This window comes from Arctopsyche grandis, chromosome 6 (genome assembly GCF_051622035.1).
Source record: "Arctopsyche grandis isolate Sample6627 chromosome 6, ASM5162203v2, whole genome shotgun sequence".
Taxonomy (NCBI): domain Eukaryota; kingdom Metazoa; phylum Arthropoda; class Insecta; order Trichoptera; family Hydropsychidae; genus Arctopsyche; species Arctopsyche grandis.
In genome coordinates this window covers 6,189,105-6,208,739 of record NC_135360.1, presented here as the reverse complement: position 1 = coordinate 6,208,739, position 19,635 = coordinate 6,189,105, and the positions used below count along the sequence as shown (strand labels likewise).

At 33.5% G+C, this 19,635-nt stretch overlaps 1 protein-coding gene across 1 annotated transcript; it reads right to left on the bottom strand.

The window, feature by feature from the left end:
• Positions 1–3,214: 3,214 nt before the first annotated feature.
• On the bottom strand, positions 3,215–15,912 carry LOC143912993 (uncharacterized). The gene is made up of 12 exons (XM_077432482.1): positions 15,382–15,912; positions 15,014–15,304; positions 11,059–11,247; positions 10,806–10,988; positions 8,616–8,798; positions 8,373–8,543; positions 7,441–7,647; positions 7,258–7,365; positions 7,102–7,188; positions 5,211–5,276; positions 4,922–5,137; positions 3,215–3,715 (listed from the first exon to the last, which is right to left on the bottom strand). Exons 1-12 carry the CDS (start codon positions 15,452–15,454, stop codon positions 3,519–3,521), a joined length of 1,971 nt encoding a protein of 656 aa, XP_077288608.1. The 5' UTR covers positions 15,455–15,912; the 3' UTR covers positions 3,215–3,518.
• Between the last annotated feature and the right edge of the window lie 3,723 nt (positions 15,913–19,635).

Below are 19,635 nucleotides of genomic sequence, written 5' to 3'. Positions count from 1 at the left end.
TTAATATTTTACTGTTTATTAACGAAAAATTTTATTTTTTTCTTTATGTGAGTACACATACATATGTACATACATATAATACGTCCTTTAACTCCTGCTGAATATTTTTATTTTTGATGAAACGATTCCTGCAAACAAGTATTTCGATCCACACGAGGACCAAATTTTTTTATCGCCAACCTTGTTTCACACGTTGTTCTATTCGTCTCACAGTCGCTCTGATAACACCCTTCATTGTTCCAATTTTCCATTGGGAAAACATTCCCGTTTTTATTAAAGTGGTAATACATGCAATTTTTTCTTTAGAAATATCTGATTTTCGACCCATCTAAAAAAAAAGCAATTAAAGTTGAACAAGCAATTTAAAATATAAAACAAAGTAAAATTTTGAGATATTAAATACCAACTTACTTTAAAAATATGATAAAGATGCACTAAAAGAAAAAAATCACAATGTTTTTGAAGAAATAATTATAAATCTTCGCGAGAACCCACGTCAACACTGAAGGTAATTCACAAGCAAAATGACTTCTAACACCTTTCTTTTATTTTTGAAGGATAATTTACCGCTATTTTTTGTGAATGAATAGAGTTGCCTTTAAGGATGAGCTTACAAAAAAAATGAGCCCAAAAGGTCCCATAGTGAGTTATTTATCATCATCACAAATTGACGTACACGTTGTTCAATGGGGTGCTCTAATTTCCTGTCATGGGACTGTATCTACATGTGATAATTGTTGTCCACTCAATAATATTTCGTAACTTTTCTCTTCAAGAACATACGGCTCCTTGTTGTATATTTCATTATTTCATTCGAACCACACTTCTGATCGTTCGTCGGATCACTCTCATGATCAGCCTCGGCTCAGACGTTTCTCAGTATTCTGAGAGGGTATTTTATCTTTTCAAAACTTATCCCAAATTCAATTCGTAATCTCTAGGCATATAAAATGTATAGTAATTACTAGACATTAAAGGTATATAAAATGTATGTATAACGGTATTGTTTTTAACAAATAAATCGGATGTGACCAACCCACAACTTTATATACATATGTATGTATTTGAGAAATATAAGAAGTATAAAAATAAAATTTGATAATGAAACATACGTACATAGACGTTTAAGTGCTATGGGAGCTTTTTCGTACGCACCATATGAGAGCATTTTAAATACAAATTGAACGCAAATATAGGAAAACTCACACAAGACAAAAGTTGTACTTCCGGTGGTCGGATTTATTTTAAATTTTTTATTACGAAAGATCACTACATATATTAAACACATTAAATATCAAGAAGTTTAAAATAATTTAAAAGGTCAAAATAAAATAATGAAATATTGTTTTATAAAAAAAGGCTACTTCCGGCTTACGAAATCTGACCAAAACCTTAGCAACTCTAAGTTAGTATATAAAGAATACAAATATAAATTTTCAGCTTAATACGTTCAGGGGTGTGGACAGAATCCAGGCGACAACATTTTTGATCTTTCTAAGAGGTAAAAATCCCACTTCCGGTTCATTAAATTTGGTGATTTTATTTTTTTATTTTTACTTAAAATCACTATATTTATACACAATAAATATCAAGAAGTTTAAAATAATTTAAAAGGTCAAAATAAAATAATGAAATATTGTTTTAAAAAAAAATACTACTTCCGGTTTACGAATTCTGACCAAAACGTTAGATGCTCTAAGTTAGTACATAAAAAAAACAAATATAAATTTTCAGCTTAATACGTCTAGGGGTGTGGACGGGATCCAGGCGACAACATTTTTGACCTTTCTAAGAGGAGAAAATCCCACTTCCAGTTTATTAAATTTAGTGATTTTTTTTTATTTTCATCACGATTTTTTTTTATTTTTTTTATTTATTTTCATACAAGAATTATACTTGAATTTTTTCGTGAAGATCACACATGTTTAAGAGAAAAAAATAGTGGAAGAAAAATCGGACAAGAGTAAACTGCCACTTCCAGTTGAGGGATGCTTACAAAACTTTATACATAATTTTTTATTACGCTTAAACTTCTAGATATAAAATTTCAGTTCAATAAACCAAAAAGTTTCTGAGAAAAACATAAAAATCCTCGATTCTCTAGAGTAAAAGTACTACTTCCAGTTCAGATAAAAATATTTAAAAAATATTAAGTTATAAAAAATATTATTTCTAGTACATGTAAAAAAAATTCAGTCCGATTCAGTTAGCAGTTTGGGAGATAATTGAATTCAAAAACTTAAAAAACAGAGGATACCTATAAGGGGAGGTACCATTTCCGGTCAACTTAAATATTTGAAAGAAATTTACGTCGTGTCGATAATAATTTCAGTAACTGATACTAAGTTTCAGTTCGATAGGACTAACGGTGTTGAAAAAATCCCCAAAATACACAGACACACACAGCAACACACACAGACACACAGTCACACACACATTTTTTCTAGATCATGAAAACGTGATCAGTAATCGATTCTGAGTTCGAATCAGTCAAAATCTCGGGTTCGAATTTTCGCATGATCACAAAACTTCATCTATTGTTATTACGTACATAGATAAAGTAAAAATTGAAGAATGAAATTATTATCATCATCATCTACAGCCATTCACCACACACTGCTGGATGAAGGCCTCTCCAACACGCTTCCACTCGTCTCTGTTTTGCGCAATTCTCATCCATTTCACCCCACACATTTTACTAATTTCGTCTACTCATCTTTCATGCGGTCTTTCTTTTACCCTTTTGCATTCTCTCGGCTACCATTCTAGCACTTCTTTTGTCCATTCTTCTAGCCTCGTTGCCCGCCCAATGCCATTTCAATTTCCTCACTCTATCCACTACCCTTGTCATACTTCTCACCCACGTATTCCGTTTCCTGTTTCCTCGTTATGCCAGGCATACAACGTTCCATACTTATATAAGTGCTTTTGTGTAGCAACTTAGCATTCAATGGACTTCATATAATATTATAAAATAATATAATTGTTGTTAAAATAATGTAAAAAGATTTGTTATGTTCTTAACCTAACCTAAACTACCAGATCAGCAAATCAATACTATTTAAATGTGAATTTTACTTTTTCTAAATGTACTTTTTGTGCTGTTTTAATATTATATTATGCTGGTTATTGGCGATCAACTTAACATTGTAAATAATTATTTTAAAAATTTCCATTTTATGAGAAAAATAAATCAAATGAAACAACGGGACTTATGAATACTTGTATTGTTTTATTGTGACATTTTAAATTATGTTCGATACGATGTTCATTTCCATGTTAAATATGTATATATTTTTATGCCTTCATAAAATAAACGATCTCTATCTGTTTGAGTTCATATTTGAAATAGTTTAACTATCTCAACACTATGTATGTGCCAAATAAATTAAGTGGCAATAATTGAAACAAAGCACTTTCATGCTCATTATGTATGACATATTGGATTTTAAAAGGTTCAAAATAAAACTTTCAATTGTTTAATAAAACTTTAATGAAAACTACATCAGAATTTGAACTTATGCATAGTTGCAACATTCATCCACTGGGACACAAGTGGGGTTTGTATCAGAGATTTTCAAGTAGCCAGTTTTACATTGACAACCGTATGGTACCCAGGGTCTGTTTTCACAGTCTTCGAACATAGGACAGCTGCAAGTGCCACCAGGGCAAGTGTTGGGTCCGGGAACCAGCTCTGCATTAGGATCTTCACAGCCTACAAACCAAACACAGAATAAATTACGAAAAAAAAACTTACGAAACCAATTCTCACAATGGGTGGCATGACATTTGTAGAAAGCTGTACTGCATACGTATGTCAGGGTCTATTTTATGTATAAAATAATGAAATATTTCATTTTTACCATAGTGTCACGATGTCACGAGTGTCGTCATGACCCAAGTTGACACTATGGCTAAACCAGCAGCAGTGGTAATGAGTTCGAGTCACACTGCTCGCTGCTGGCCAGACCTTGTTTTGTAACCAGCTTGGTCATTTTTTATCAGAGTTTGCCAATTTTTCTGATTTTCATTGAAACGATTCCTGCAAAATTGACTTTCCCTCCCCATTTCTCGAGTTATCTCGAGTTATTGCGCTATATCTCAGGATTCGCCGAGTTTCTCTCCATAGATGTATCTGTGGATGTTTATTGTATAAATTCGTATGTTGTATAAAAATGTTTATTGATCGTATTGTATACGATGTTTGCAATGTCTGACCATAGATATCATGTATGGTTTCGAATTATGTAATGATTGTGTATTAAATATATATAATTTCTTGATGTGTATAGTATACTCGTCGCATTGGAGCGATCTGTAATAACGAATGTACATTGATTGATTGAATAAAAATAAATAATAAAGATATTTAAGCAAGGCCAACGAGAGGGGGGGGAAGGGTATGCAAATAACCCGGGTCCGACTTTCGAAGGGGGCCCGGGGCCGCCGCAAATAAAATGTACATTTTTAGCAAAAGTATAAAAGCATTATTTGGCCTTCATACTCTTAGGGTTATATGGACACTAAGCAAAATGGTATAACTGTTTTCGAGTAACGGATTTTACCTATTTAATTAATTTCATTTGTTTCACTGTATTGTATTCACATCACTTTTTTTTACATATTTTGAATTTTTTTTTACCGAAATGGGTCAAAGGGGGCGAATTTTCTCTCTACGGCCCTGTATGCAAGTACTATATATAATGGGTAGGGATGAGCACATTTCTGAGGAACCGTTTTAACAATTAAAAAAGATAAATTGGAAAACTCTAATAGTAATCATGGATGTCATAAGTATCCAAATCTGACCAGCAGCAAAAATACTTTAAAATAATACATCGTATGATGATCTTTTGACAAAATAAACATCACTATGGATTTAATGAACACAGCGAATTTAATGTAAACAAGCATCACTAACAATTCTCTGGCATGACACAAGCACCGCTCTTATTCCTCAAGTATCCTGTTGCACATCTGCATCCTGGAGTGCATTGTTCTCCTGTGTATGACGGTTGCTGTCCACTCAAATACATTTCGCAAGTGTTCTCTTGTGGAAGATAAGTTTGCTCGTTGTATACTTCATTTAAACCACATTTTTTTTTAAAACGTCTTCTGCGACCTCTCTCAGGAATATCTAAAACAATACTTGTTAAACTTGCAGTTGGACCGTTTGAAAAATATAATATTTCTATTTGTGAAACTGTTACCTGGATCATTGGGTTGCTCGTTGGACGTTTCCTTTGAACTATTCTCATCATCGTTCATAGGAATAGCTGAAATAAGACACGATATAAAAGGTTTACTTAAAATATATACATATATTCAGGGGCGGCTCGTGACTTTAAAAACAGGTGGGGCACAAGAAACCTAACCCCCCCCCCTCTGCCCGCCAAGTATTTTGGTGCGGCCCGCGAGCGAAATTCAAAAAAGTTTACTATTTTCTGATTTAAAATTTTTTTTGTTGATTTGTTAAATGTTTTATCGTTTCTGACATAAGATACAATTCGAATTTGGGCCAAACTAGACTACAAACATTAATGAGCAATTATCATCAATATTAGAATCGATCACAAGGTACTCGATAGCTCTCGACGAAAGTATGATCGAAAAGATACCGCACAGTAATTAATTTTCATACGCAGATGTATGTAACTCTAAATTTAAAATTATTGAAGAGTTTTGTCATCAAATTTTATCCAGGATAAAATTTGCGAAAATTGTCCTGATTACAATTTAATTATAATTCATTGTATTCTACTAAATCAACAAGGATTGTACAAAAATGTGTTAAAAGTTGAACATGTGATATCTTGTATTATTAAACTCGTAAATTTAATACGATCGAGTGGCTTGAAACACAGTCAATTCATTGCTTTTCTTCAAGATATTGAATCTGAGTTCACAGATATTATTTATCATAATCATATTCGATGGCTTAGCCTAGGAAAAATACTTCTGCGAGTATGGGATACAAAAGAAGAAATCGTTCTATTTTTAAAAATGAAAAATACTATCGACTTTCCCGAATCAACTGATAATGACTGGCTGTGTGATTTTGCATTTACTTTGGACATCGTGAAACATTTAACTACTTTCAACACAGTGTTCCAAGGGGAAAATTTATATGTCCATGATATGGTGAAAAGTTTGAATGGATTTAAATTAAAACTTCTACTGTTTCTTCACCATTTATTTATTAAACGGGTAGACCACTTTTCAACCATGAAAAGTGAAGATACCAGAAAATAAATTTGAAGAAAATGGTGAAATTATCAACGATTTAAGTGGTGAGTTTCCATGAAGATTTGGCGACTTCCGAAAAATTGAGATAGGCTTGTCAATTATACGAAATCAATTGCAATATATATTGATAGCGTATCGACGGAGATATAAATTAAGATTATATATTTACAGTGGGATGCCGATTTCAGAGAATTACACCGTCATGAAGAAATTTGAAAAATTTTACAACGCCCTAATACGGAAAAATTCGATTTTGCTCAACCTACATATGTAAACAAACATTTTCAATCGTGAATATTAATAAAAATTCTTTACAATAAAGCATCACAGATGAAAATTTATAAAATTTCCTCCCGAAATTAAAAAAACTGTTTAAGATGTAAAACAGTTTCATTCGTCAAATTAAATTATTTTTTTGTATGAAATTTAAAAAAAAATTATGTTTTAATTCCTTTTACGATGTACATACATAATCTAAAAATAGTATTTTAGTTGCGGCCCGCCGCTCATTTTTAATTTCTAATGTGGCCCTTCATCCAAAAAGTTTGCCCAGGCCTGGTCTACACTCTACACAGTGCCACTCGCAAGTGCCTGAGTAGCAGGTAAACTGAAGCCGGCGACCACGGGACCACGACAGATAAGCGACTGCCCCGAACTGAATTACGAAGTGGTGAGCGGGATAAATAAATACTTGGTGTCTCTTGACGAGATATTAACAATATGCAATTTTTTTTTTCTTTTAGTTAAGAGAGATGTGTGTGGGCCAGTGCCCTGGTTGGCCTTAAAGACGAGCCGCCACTGCATATATGTATGTATGTTCATATATATGTATATATAAATCAGTAAATATATTACTTGGCTTAGATGAGTAATCTTGGGGAATATCCGGCTGGGCATGGTAATTTTCATTTGGACGCCACTTATGATCCATCATACGAATAGCTAGAATAGGACACAATATAAAAGTCGGTTCACTTAAAAAAGGCAATGTTCAACATGGGAATCTTTTACTTGGCGTAGGTATAGATTCTTGGGGAGTATCAGGAAGTTCATTTATTTCATTTGGACTGTCTTTCTCATCGGTTTCTGGCTCACTCGTTTGATACTTCATAGGCATAACTGGAACAAGACATGCTATAACAGTTGGTTCATTTAAATAAATAAAAAAAATGCTTCAATCTGTGAATGTATTACATGATCTGGGTTTGTAATCGCACATTTCAGGTGCAATGCATTTTCCTTCAGAATTTTTGACGAATCCATCCTTGCATAGGCATTTTCCCTCTAAAGCGCATTTTCCCTTAACGCAATCTACTGGGCCGTTTCTATTTTCGCATGTTTTCTCGCAATCCAAATCACACTGATCAAAGAAAGCATTTGGGTCGTCGCCGCAAGATTTTTCTGCAATGAATATTTAAATTTTAAGTGTAAAATGTTTGGATTAAATTTATTTATTTATATTTACAATATATATGTATATATATATATATATATATATATATATATATATATATATATATATATATATATATGCACCTTCATAACCAATTGCAAATATCGATAACAATTAAAATTTCGAGAATGCCATAAATTCAAATTTTTGTGAGAGACAGGAAAGGTTTCCAATTTGGTGGAACCGTTTTAATGCAGTCAGATGCATTGATAAACTCTGATAAGAAAACGATCGGCCTGGGGTCACATATCCTAAGTCTGACCAGCAAACACTGGGTCAGGGAACGAACCCATGACCACTCAGTTGAATGTTTAAACGCTAAAAACTGAGCTATTCTGCTGGTTGAATAACGAGTATGGAAATATATCCTTAAGCTAACAATTTTTTTTTTTATGGAAGAACAAAAAGAGTTTATTATTTCTTTATTCTTCGAGGTAAGTGTCATAAGTGTCATAGAAAATTTGCAATAAAAATTTTTAATTATGGTCTTGAAAGAAAAAGTGCATATTTATCGCTCGCTAATTATAGAGGAACTTGTCAATTAAAAATCAAAATAATATCTGCAATGTACATACGTACATACATATGTACATCGACAAGACTACGTGAAAATATATATTTTTTTTTCTTATTTTAGAATACTCCGAAAATAATACAATGAATAACTACTTACGGTCGACTTCTGATAGTCTAACACAATTCTTATCAGAATCTCTGGCATAACCAAGTTTGCAATAGCAATCTTCAGTGCAAGGGAAGCTCTCGGTGCACTTTAGATCTATCACACTGTCAGCAATCAATTCACACGCTCTACACAAGAACAATTCATTTTTTTCACATTTAGCTGTAAATAAAAATAAATCGTATTAGTCGTTGACAATTAAAAATTAAGTAAGTATTTCGTTTAGAAACTTACGACAGAATTTCCTAGGTATGCATTTGCCTTCGAGAAGAGCGTAACCATCTTTGCAACCACAGGTTTTGATTTCATCGCAGAAATCTGATGGCAATACAGGTTCCTCGTTGAGATTGGCACATGTTAGAGCTTGTGATGGAGTGCAAGGTAGTGTTACTGCATTTTCATCTCCATTACATGATTCTGAAATACATTATTGCAACGCATCTATTATATGTATATTCGTACGTTATCAACGATTACCTATACAATTTTTTTATTTGCATTTGATATTGAAGATAATTCATTAGATTTTTTAATGGTGCGTACGCACCAAGCCAATGAACGGCCCACAGGCCAACTTTTAAAACCAGTAGCGTACAAAATATCGAAATAAAAATTAAATTTAAAAATTGAAATTAAATATCAAAATTAAAACTATTATTATTATATTAAAATTAAATTCAAGTATCAAAATAAAATTATAATCATTATATTAAAATTAAAATTAAATATTGAAAGTTAAAACAGAACATGCACAATTTAAATAAATTTTCGAGATTGACCTAAAATTAGATCATCAATAATCACATACAGGTAATCCTCGACTTTTGTTTGTCGAAGATGTTTTGACTTACGAAGATACGCACTAAGATCGAAAAAAAATCAAAGAATTATTATTTTTACTTCCCCGTAATGCGCAGTTACTGAGAATATATCATGTATTAGTATGGGTGATCCAACGATTTTTGCTAACCCGGGGTGTTGTCGGTCACATCAAACGGATTTTTTTATTCTTCAATTGTTTCTCTCGTCGAAATAAATCAAGTAATTAAATCATTTCAGAGGTAAAACTTATCGGATAATGTGTGATTATTAATTTTATTTCGACGAAAGAAAAAAACCCTTTGACAAATCACCGACATCCGACACCGCGTTTTTTTATGAATTGTTTTTTTTTTATCGATCATCCACGTGGAAATACAGTAACATCTCGTGACGACTTTAACAATATTTTTTTTCGCATATGTACATATGTACATATATGTGCAGGTATTTTAGAGTGGCCCTCGCTTGTCAGAAAAAAATTTGATTGGTTTAGTATTGTAACGGGGAGTTTGAACGATCGGTGCTCGTAAAATAGTAGGTGATCAGCACTTACCGTCCAATCAGCGATCAGGACTCAACGGCCTATGAGCGAGCAGCATTCAACTGACAATAAGGTTTGGTGGCTAATAGACCAATAACTATCACTGAGTTCAGAGCCGATTGGCGGTTACGTAGGCAGAGCCTCGAGGAAAAGTTTCACGGGGCCCCTACCTCTCTCTAATTATCAAACTACTAAATGAATTTAATTGCAAAAAAAAACTTTTTCAGAACATTTATGTTTTATTTTATTTTTTTGCAATTAAAAAAAGTCAATATTTACTTATTGCAGTTTAATTTGGTCTATTGTGATATGTTTTGACTGATTAACGAAAGTTCAAAGTCGCCGTTTTACCAGAAACTCCCATACAAAGCGTGCCACGCTCACAACATCCATTTGTATGGCAGAAGGGTTTTTTTCAAAAATCTTTTTTCATTTTCCTGTCGTTATTTAAAAAAAAAACGTCGAGCTTCTTGGGGTATATTATTTTTCCTTCAATTTGATTTTTAAAAATATAAGCAAGCTAAAAGGTCATGTTTTAACGCCAAATTTCACGTCTAAATAGTCATAAGTAGTCTTCGGCGGTCGATGAATTCTTTTGGCATAAAAAAGAGTGAATATTGTAATTTTTTTAGAACAACCGTGCGTTTTTGATATCTTGCTATGGACACTAAAGGAACAGTCTATTATTATTTGCAAAAGCAACTACACCTAGCCGCCTTTTAGTCATAATTAAAGCCCGGATAACAAGGGTGCCGTTCATTGTTCAAATGTTGTAAATGCATTGTTAAAGGTTTGCCAAACCTTTTTTACAAAGCATTTACAACAATTGAACAATGAGCAGCGCGTTTTGGGTTCGTACTCTAGTCATAATAAAGAATTTTGATAAAGTGCATTGAAACTCGAAGCATATGTACAACAGATGCATAGCTATTGCGGTTCGTACAGTTATCACAAAATATTTGGTGCAGGCACTCGTTGTTCGACTTTAATGTTAAAAGCAATATCGTTATACATTTCTACATACAGTCCTAGATATTACGAGTTGACTTTGTGGATCAAACCTGAGCATAATGAAAGTGGGATGCAAACTCCGTTGTCATCTCTGATTGTGCTGGGGATACAAGCGCAACCAGATTTGCAGAATGGATATGGGCAATAGAAGCGTTTCGTTGGCTCCATGCACGTGTCTTCACAGTCGTTGGCCATGCACTCGGAATAGCCTTCATTGTAATCGCAGGTCTTCCCTAATATGAAAATATGTTTACAAATTGATATTTTAATATGTGCCAGCAGATAGAATGAGTTGGTACTGACCGCAATCTTCAGGTTTTACGCAATGTCCAGCTGCGTTTTCAACCAGGTCATCTCTGCATCTGCATTCCCCGTCAACAACGCAAATTGGCTTGCATTCCCAGTTTGGGTCTTTGATATTCTCGCAGGTTCTGCCACAAGAGTTTCCACATGGATCGAAAACACGACCGAGGTCACCATTGCAAGGAGAATCTGAAATTGATTTCATTAAGTCAAAGGAAAGCGTGTATCGACTGTATATATATATATATATATATATATATATATATATATATATATATATATATATATATATATATATATATATATATATATATATATATATATATATATATATATATATATATATATATATTGACCTAAATATAAATAATTATTTACTACTTCTACTGGTTTATCATCTAAGGGGATGCTATCAGGCATGCAATAGCTATTGAACATTAGTTTAGTCTTATCTACGTTAATTTTTAATCCTACTTTTCTACTTTCCCTGTCCAGCTGTGTTAGTCTGATAAGTAGGTCAGCTGAATCACGAGCTACTAAAACTATATCGTCTGCGAACCGAAGGTGACTCAAAAAGCGACCATTGATGCTTACTCCGGCTGTATCCCAATCCAATTTCCTGAAAACTCCCTCAAGCACCGCATTGAATAACTTGGGCGAGATTGTATCTCCTTGTCTTACTCCTTTTCCTATGCTAAATCTATCTGTACCTGAAAAAATTTTAACCGAAGCTGTGGCATTCTTATATATTGCAGCTAACAGTCCCATATAGGGTTCCGGCACTCCCTATGTTTTTAGAGCGTTAAGTACTGCATTATGACTAACTGTATCGAAGGCTTTCTCATAATCGACGAAACCTAGGCACAATGGCCGTTGATATTCGTTGGCGCGCTCGATTAGTTCGCCAACTACTTGGAGGTGGTCCATTGTGCTGAAATTTGCCCTAAACCCTGCCTGCTCTATAGGTTGGTTCTCGTCGAGGATATTCTTCAGCCTTTCTGTAATAACCTTCGTGAAGAGCTTGTAGACCGCTGAAAGTAGACTAATGGGTCGGTAGTTCTTGATATCGCTTTTGTCGCCTTTTTTGTGTATTAAAATGATAGTTGCGTTATTCCATCCTTCTGGTATAGCTTGGTTCTGGATGCATTTGCTGAAAAGCCTAGCTAAGATATTAATTAGGGGGGGGCCGCCACATTTTAGTAAGTCAATGGGAATATTATCTTCCCCTGGGGTTTTACCGTTCTTTGCAGTTTTTAGCGCGGCCTCTACTTCGCTAGGCAATACTGCAGGAACCCTTTGGCCGTGTGTCGATTCCAGAGCGGGGAATTGGCCGTTGTCGTTCTCGTATAGTTTTGCATAGAACGTGTAAACTCTGTCTATGATTTCTTCTCTATTCCTAATTAGTACTCCGCTCTCTGATCTGATTGCGATCATTTGGTTTTTGCCCAAGAAAAGATCCTGTTTGCACTTTTTCAGGCTACGGTTATTCTTAATGGTATTTTCTATTAGCTTGCTGTTAAAATCCCTGACATCCCTGACTATTCTCTTTTTAATTTCCTTATTTACTAGATTGTATTCTTGCTTATTATTATCCCTATCTAAATTCCTTTTATGCTTAATTAGGTTTTTTGTTTCCGCTGAAATTTTGCTTAATTTAATCTGTTTCCTGAATCCACCTAATTTCTTACCTGTTGAGGTTAGAACCGAACTAATTACAGTGTTCAATTCCTCGATGTCTGCTTCTGGGTTTAATTTCCCGTATCGATTTCCAAGTTCGAGTTCGAATTCCTTTTTCCTAGACCTTAGTTGAGCGAAATCTGGAGAGTTACTGCATCCTTTTATTAATTTCCTACGTTCGCAATTTATATTAATGGCCATCTTGGCACGGACTAATCTGTGATCGCTACCTATATCTACTTTACTTAAAACACTAACGTCTTTAACGGAGTGCAGGGCATTTGTTAGGATGAAATCGATCTCGTTTCTGTCTCCTTTAGGACTCTCCCAAGTCCACTTATTGTTGGTGTTTTTCCTGAAAAATGAATTAGTGATAAAGAGCCTGTTGTGTTCTGCGAATTCTATGAGGCGATCACCTCTGTCGTTTCTTTGGCCGGTACCAAAATTGCCTACTGCTCTTTCAGTATTTGCCTTTTGTCCAATTTTTGCGTTAAAGTCGCCCATGATTATTTTAAAGTGGTGACGGCTATTATCGTATGCGTCCTGTATTTTTTCGTAGAAGTCTTCTATTTCCTCGTCTGGGTGGCTAGATGTGGGGGCGTACACTTGGAAGATTTGACAAGTGTACCTGCTCGAGATTCTTAATACTATATAGCATATACGTTCCGATATGTCGCTTATTTCTATAATATTTCTTTCTATTCTCTTATTGATAAGAAACCCTACTCCTCCTATTCTACCATTTGGTAGCCCTCTCCAGTAGAGACAGTTACCACTTTTTAGGATTATTTGGTTTTGCTGTTTTCGTCTTACTTCACTAAGTCCTATTATATCCCATTTGATATTTTCTAATTCATTCTCTAATGCAAGCACACTTCCTTCACTCGATAACGTTCTTACATTGTACGTGGCTAAATACAGGTTTCTATTAGCTAAGCTATCATCCATCGTCACTCTTACCTTGTTGGAGGTTTGGATATTATTTTTCTCGCATTTATCCAAGATGTGTTGAGAAAAAGGCGGTACTTGAGAGAGATTTCCATTCAAGGAGTGAGTTCTTACCGCCATAGACTCTTCTCTGTGGTCAGCTTTGACAGATAGGATATATATATATATATATATATATATATATATATATATATATATATATATATATATATATATATACATATATATATATATATATATATATATATATATATATATATATATATTTATATATATATATATATATATATATATATATATATATATATATATATATATATATATATATATATATATATATATATATTTATATATATATATATATATATATATATATATATATATATATATATATATATATATATATATATATATATATATATATATATATATATATATATATATATATATATATATATATATATATATGTGTGTATATATATATATGTGTATATATATATATTTTTTTTTTTTCTACTTTCTATTTTTTTCTATTATTATTAGCTATCGCCCCGAGGCTACTGCAGATCGAAGTCGAAACGGGTGTTTTCGGAAAGAAATTTATACACGAATAAGAAATTACGAATTACGAAGTGGAACGCCCCCCCCCCCCAACTTCCCATACTGAAATCAAACATCAAATTAAATACGAAATGAAAATCGAAATCGCATTCGAAATCGATTCACTCGATCCGAGACAGCCGACAACTGCCGACCACTTCCGACAACTACCGAAGATACGCAAAAATCCCCATACGTTCTGTACGATTATTGAATATTAACGTTATTTAGAGCATTTTTGGAATCGGGACTGTGATGTAATGGTCAGCGTAATTGCTCTGGGCGCGAGGGGGTAGGATCGACACCACGTTCTGGAACTAATTTTATTTTTCAAATATAAATTAATTTTAATAATTTCAATTTTAAATATATATTTAATTGTTTTATATGTAAAAAACAAAAAATTGATCAAAACCTCGCTAAATAAAATTATTATAACTATGTATTTTTATATGGCGAGAACGATTTTTCAATTAACGTTTAAAAAAAAAGGCAAATTGAAAAATTTGGATTTGGCGTGGTTTTAGTGACCATTAAGCTCAGTTTAGACCTATATGAGGCTATTTTGAGATCACTGGTTCGATACGCGGCAAAGTCTCGACGAAATGAATTTATACAAAGTTTAGGCTTTTTATCGATTCATTCATTATGTTCGGCTAGCATTAGGACACACACACACACATATTACCGTCTTAATATATATATTTATATATTTTATAACAACACTTACCGCATTTATTTTCAGGCACACAGACACCTTGGAAATCCCTCAGATATCCAGGTTCACATATGCATCCTGGAACGCACAGGCATTCAGGATTTAATTGCCGAATTGAACAAGTTTTTCTACAATTTCCACACTTGGACGGAACCTCGTTCGGTGGACAAACAGTCGTGGCACTCTCAGTGGTACTCTCTGGAGGTGGAATCGTAGTCACTTCTGGGGGTGTTTCTGTAATTGTGTCGGTGATGGGTTCTGAGGGTGAATCGGTAGTCATAGGTGGATAGTCCTGAGAATAACCTGAAACAAAACCAAGCTATTGCATCACCTACGATAGCTTATAGTGTGTTATACAATTGTAATGTAAAATATCATACCATCTTGTCCATCGACTGATGCAAATACAACGGTGATTGCCAAACAGAAAAATATTTTTTGAAAGTTGCCCATCTTGGGCAAGCTGTTTTGCAGCAATGAAAATGAAATGTCTAACAATGTCGGCAAGTAGTGTTTTATTGCGTTGTAACGATGAAAGTATTTGTTTAGATGTGATAAGTCTTCGCAATGTTCATATCATATATTTTATTCATCGGAGAATGTGTTTGCTCTTGCGCAAATTGAATAAACAGCACACAACATAATTTATGTTTTGCAAATGCACGGTAAAAAAAATTAAACATCAAAACAAACACCCCAATGATCAAAATTTGCCCAATTGAGACAGTAAATACAAAACGAATTGCATGTTAAGTAATATTTACATGTAATTACAATAAGTTTCATATTTTTTCAAAGAAAACTTTCATCTCAATATAATTGTGTATGTAAATGATGAAAAGTTTTTCAGAAAAAATGGAATATTGACTTTAAAGATTAATTATTGGCTCGTTGGTTAAATTTGTAATTATAAGTATAAAAAAGATATATATATATATATATATATATATATATATATATATATATATATATATATATATATATATATATATATATATATTTATTTATTTTTAATTTATACTAGGAAATCCTAACAGGTACCCCAATGCGCCTTCCTGAACAGAAACATTGTACCCTTGATACGAGTATTATTATACGAAGTGAATACATATCAATTAACATCCACAGAGACATCTATGGTCAAATTTGTAAATTTGCAGCATTTTATACAATTCAGTGAAATTTGAGATTGTTGTAAATTCGGTAAGGTTGCCAATTTGTTGGAACCGTTTCAATGAAAATCAGATAAATTGGCAAACTCTGATAGGAAACAATCGACCTGGAGTGCCAAATCCAAGTTTTGGCCAGCAGAAACCAGTGGGATTTGAACCCGTGACCACTTTATTCAAAGAATTATATGCTAACCACTAGTCTATTCTGCTGATTGATTTATATAATACACTAGTAGCTTGTGTGCACATAATTGTGCAATCGGTAAAGTATTGAAATTCGGACCAACGAAATTAATAATTAAAAATTTTACTATTTTTTTTGAAAAAAAATTCTTTTGTTTTTGTCGGCCGATCTTCGAAGTGATATGCCGCGTCTCTTTCCACAATATACGATTCAAAGGGGAGAAAGAGAGACGGAGCGTGGTGTTAACAGCGAGTACTTCGTACACACGCACGCACGCATTAGACAATTATTATATACGATAGTATAATATTGTACATATTAGCTTGTCTACTCGTATGTATGTATGTACGTATGAACATATATTACAATGAAATTGAGCACCAAATTTGCTGCTTCTAAACTTAAAATAGAAGATTTGCATAGTAAAGTTAGTTTCAAACTCTTTGTGTAGAAAATGTTGGCAGATATACCCGGCGTCACCCAAGCTAGACGATTATTAACTTTAAAGCTTCGAAAAATTACTAAAAATGTAGAAAAATATGTCCATAAAATGACAGTGTAACATAATGCTGTCTTATGTTGTTTGTTTCTATTTATTTAGTTATATTTCATACATTGGTGTTCATTTTCAACATAATAATCGTCAAAATAACATCTCCACCCTCAAAGAGGTGGCAGTTTCAGAAAGATTCTCCACAATACATATGTAGGAAAAGGGCTCTTTCTTACCTTGGCCATACTGCTGTTTATATTAAAAATACCGAGCGAAGCCGAGTAAAACCACTAGTATTATATAAGAACGAATTCATATATTTTATTTTATTTCATAGAACTTGAACACTCGCCTTTACAGATCGCTCCAAAGCGACTTGTGCACTTAAACATACTTTTGAATTTTAAATGCTTTTTATTATTACGAAATTACGTTCACAATACATCTTATATATATATATATATATATATATATATATATATATATATATATATATATATATATATATATATATATTAATATCTACTGATCTACTGATCATTTTCTATTTTACAATTTAATTTAATTTGGTTAGTAATCATAGTATTATATTATTCTAATGTTAATCTACAGCATAATAGGAAAAAGAGCTCAAAACTTATACAATACAATCAATATATGTACATAAGCATTTTATACAATGAGAATTCATACAAGCATCCAGTGACATCTAGGGAGAAATTTTTGCAGCATTTTTATAGTCAAATAGGTGAATCTCAAGACGCTGAATAAATTGAAATTAGCAAGAGAGGCAGGAAAGGAGAAGGCAATTTTAAAGGAATCGTTTCAATGAAAATCAGAAAAAGTGGAAAATTCTGATGAGAAACAATCGACCTTGGAGTCACAAACCAAGGTCTGGCCAGGAGCGGGACTCTAGCGGGACTCAAACCCGTGACACTTTGCCAAAGAGCTGGCAGTCTCAATATGTAACATATTGAAGAGTATTCAGAGGTAAGTGGAGTCAGGTCGAGGTATAAGAAAACACGCAGGCAGGTTCCAAGTCTTTATTGCTGCTCGTCCGGTGGGGGTCAGGATCCGAATGCCACCGATCGAGAGCGTACCATACTTATGTATATCATAGAGTGCTCAGCGCATACACGTATTATCATTGGTCAAGGAGTCTGGCGCAGCCATTGGCCGCAACGCCCGACTCCACCATTGGTCGGCGTCACCATGACGTCATTGGTCTACGGGCGTCTCCCTTCATAACGTTAATGTAGGAAAAGAGTTATTTCATACTTTAGCCATATGGCCAGGAAGAATGTGGAGAGTCTAGAAAGGCTGTGAGTCACCGGAACGCTGGAGGGAAGGCGACGAGAGGAAATTGACCCATAATATGGTCAGACCAAAGCACAGAACTGAAGGGATCGTTCCTAAACGCTGCCTTCGACATGCCATAGAACCGGGAGGAGTGGAGACGGATCGTCCATCAAGTTCCAGATGAAATCAATGACTATGAGGCTTAACACTAAACAAACAAAGAAGAAGAATCGTCCAATTCTTTACTTAACTCTGTAATAACATGTTGCTAAGGCCAAAAAACATATTTTTACATTCATATAAACCAACGCCCAAATGAACATATGAACATACACATGTACATATGTACATACATACATATGCCAATTATCAGAAAACTGTAACTTGGACGAAACCAGGTAATGCTAAATAATAAACAACCACAAACAGATGTTGAGTAAAGACATTACCATACTAATTTTATTTATTTAAAATACATACGTACATGGGGAAGGCGGCAAAGTCGATAGACCCACGGGGTTTGATTTGTGCAAATAATATAATAAAAAGAAAATATTCATAACAATAATAAAATAGAAGAAAAAAGTAAGCATTAAAAAAATTAAATGAAAGAAAATACCAAAAGAAAAATAAAAATAATATATCTGAAACGGTAACATAATAACTAAAAGAAAACAAAAATAAAGAAAGAAAGAGAAGAATTACAAAAATCCTATAAATTTAAGAAAATCCTCTAGTTTGCTTTTAAAAATATTAAGGTCTTCTGAATTTACTACATTATTGGGAAGACTATTCCAAACTGTAACCACTCTGTTTGAAAAGAAGGAATCTCTGATCAATTTATTCGATTTTACTTTTTGGTGTCTAAGAGTGTGACCTATATGTAATAAATTTTGAAATATGACAATTATAATGATTATTTATTTATTATGTAAGACTTCGATCAAGTCGCCTCTTTTGTATTCTTCTCGTCTCCAGTATAATGAGATTCATTATTTTCAACATTTCGTTGTAAGAAAGTGATTTAAGTTCAGAAGGAATTGTATCGTAGGAATACGAGAGAGAGTCTAAGTGCATTCGGGGTAAGGCTTCCAATCCCGGGATCCCAGTGTTTTCTGGTACCGTGAATCCCGGTGTTGAAACTAGTCTGAATACCGGGATTACGGTGCTGGAAAAATTTCTTTAAAAGTATTATTTTTACAAAAATAATAAAGAAAAAACATAAAACAACATAATATAATGAACAATGGTGGGATGAGCAATGAGAGCCATAGGCCATTTGTTTCCTTTGACCCGTTTTGACGCCGGCTTGCCGTTCCCACGAAATGGTATCAACGGCCTCAGATCGAACTCAGAATCACGTTTTCACGTGTGTCTGTGTGAGTGTCTGTATTTGTACGTCAGTGTATTTTGGGGATTTTTTGAACACCGTTCGTCCTATCGAACTGAAGCTTAGTATCGGTTACTGAAATTAATATCGATACGA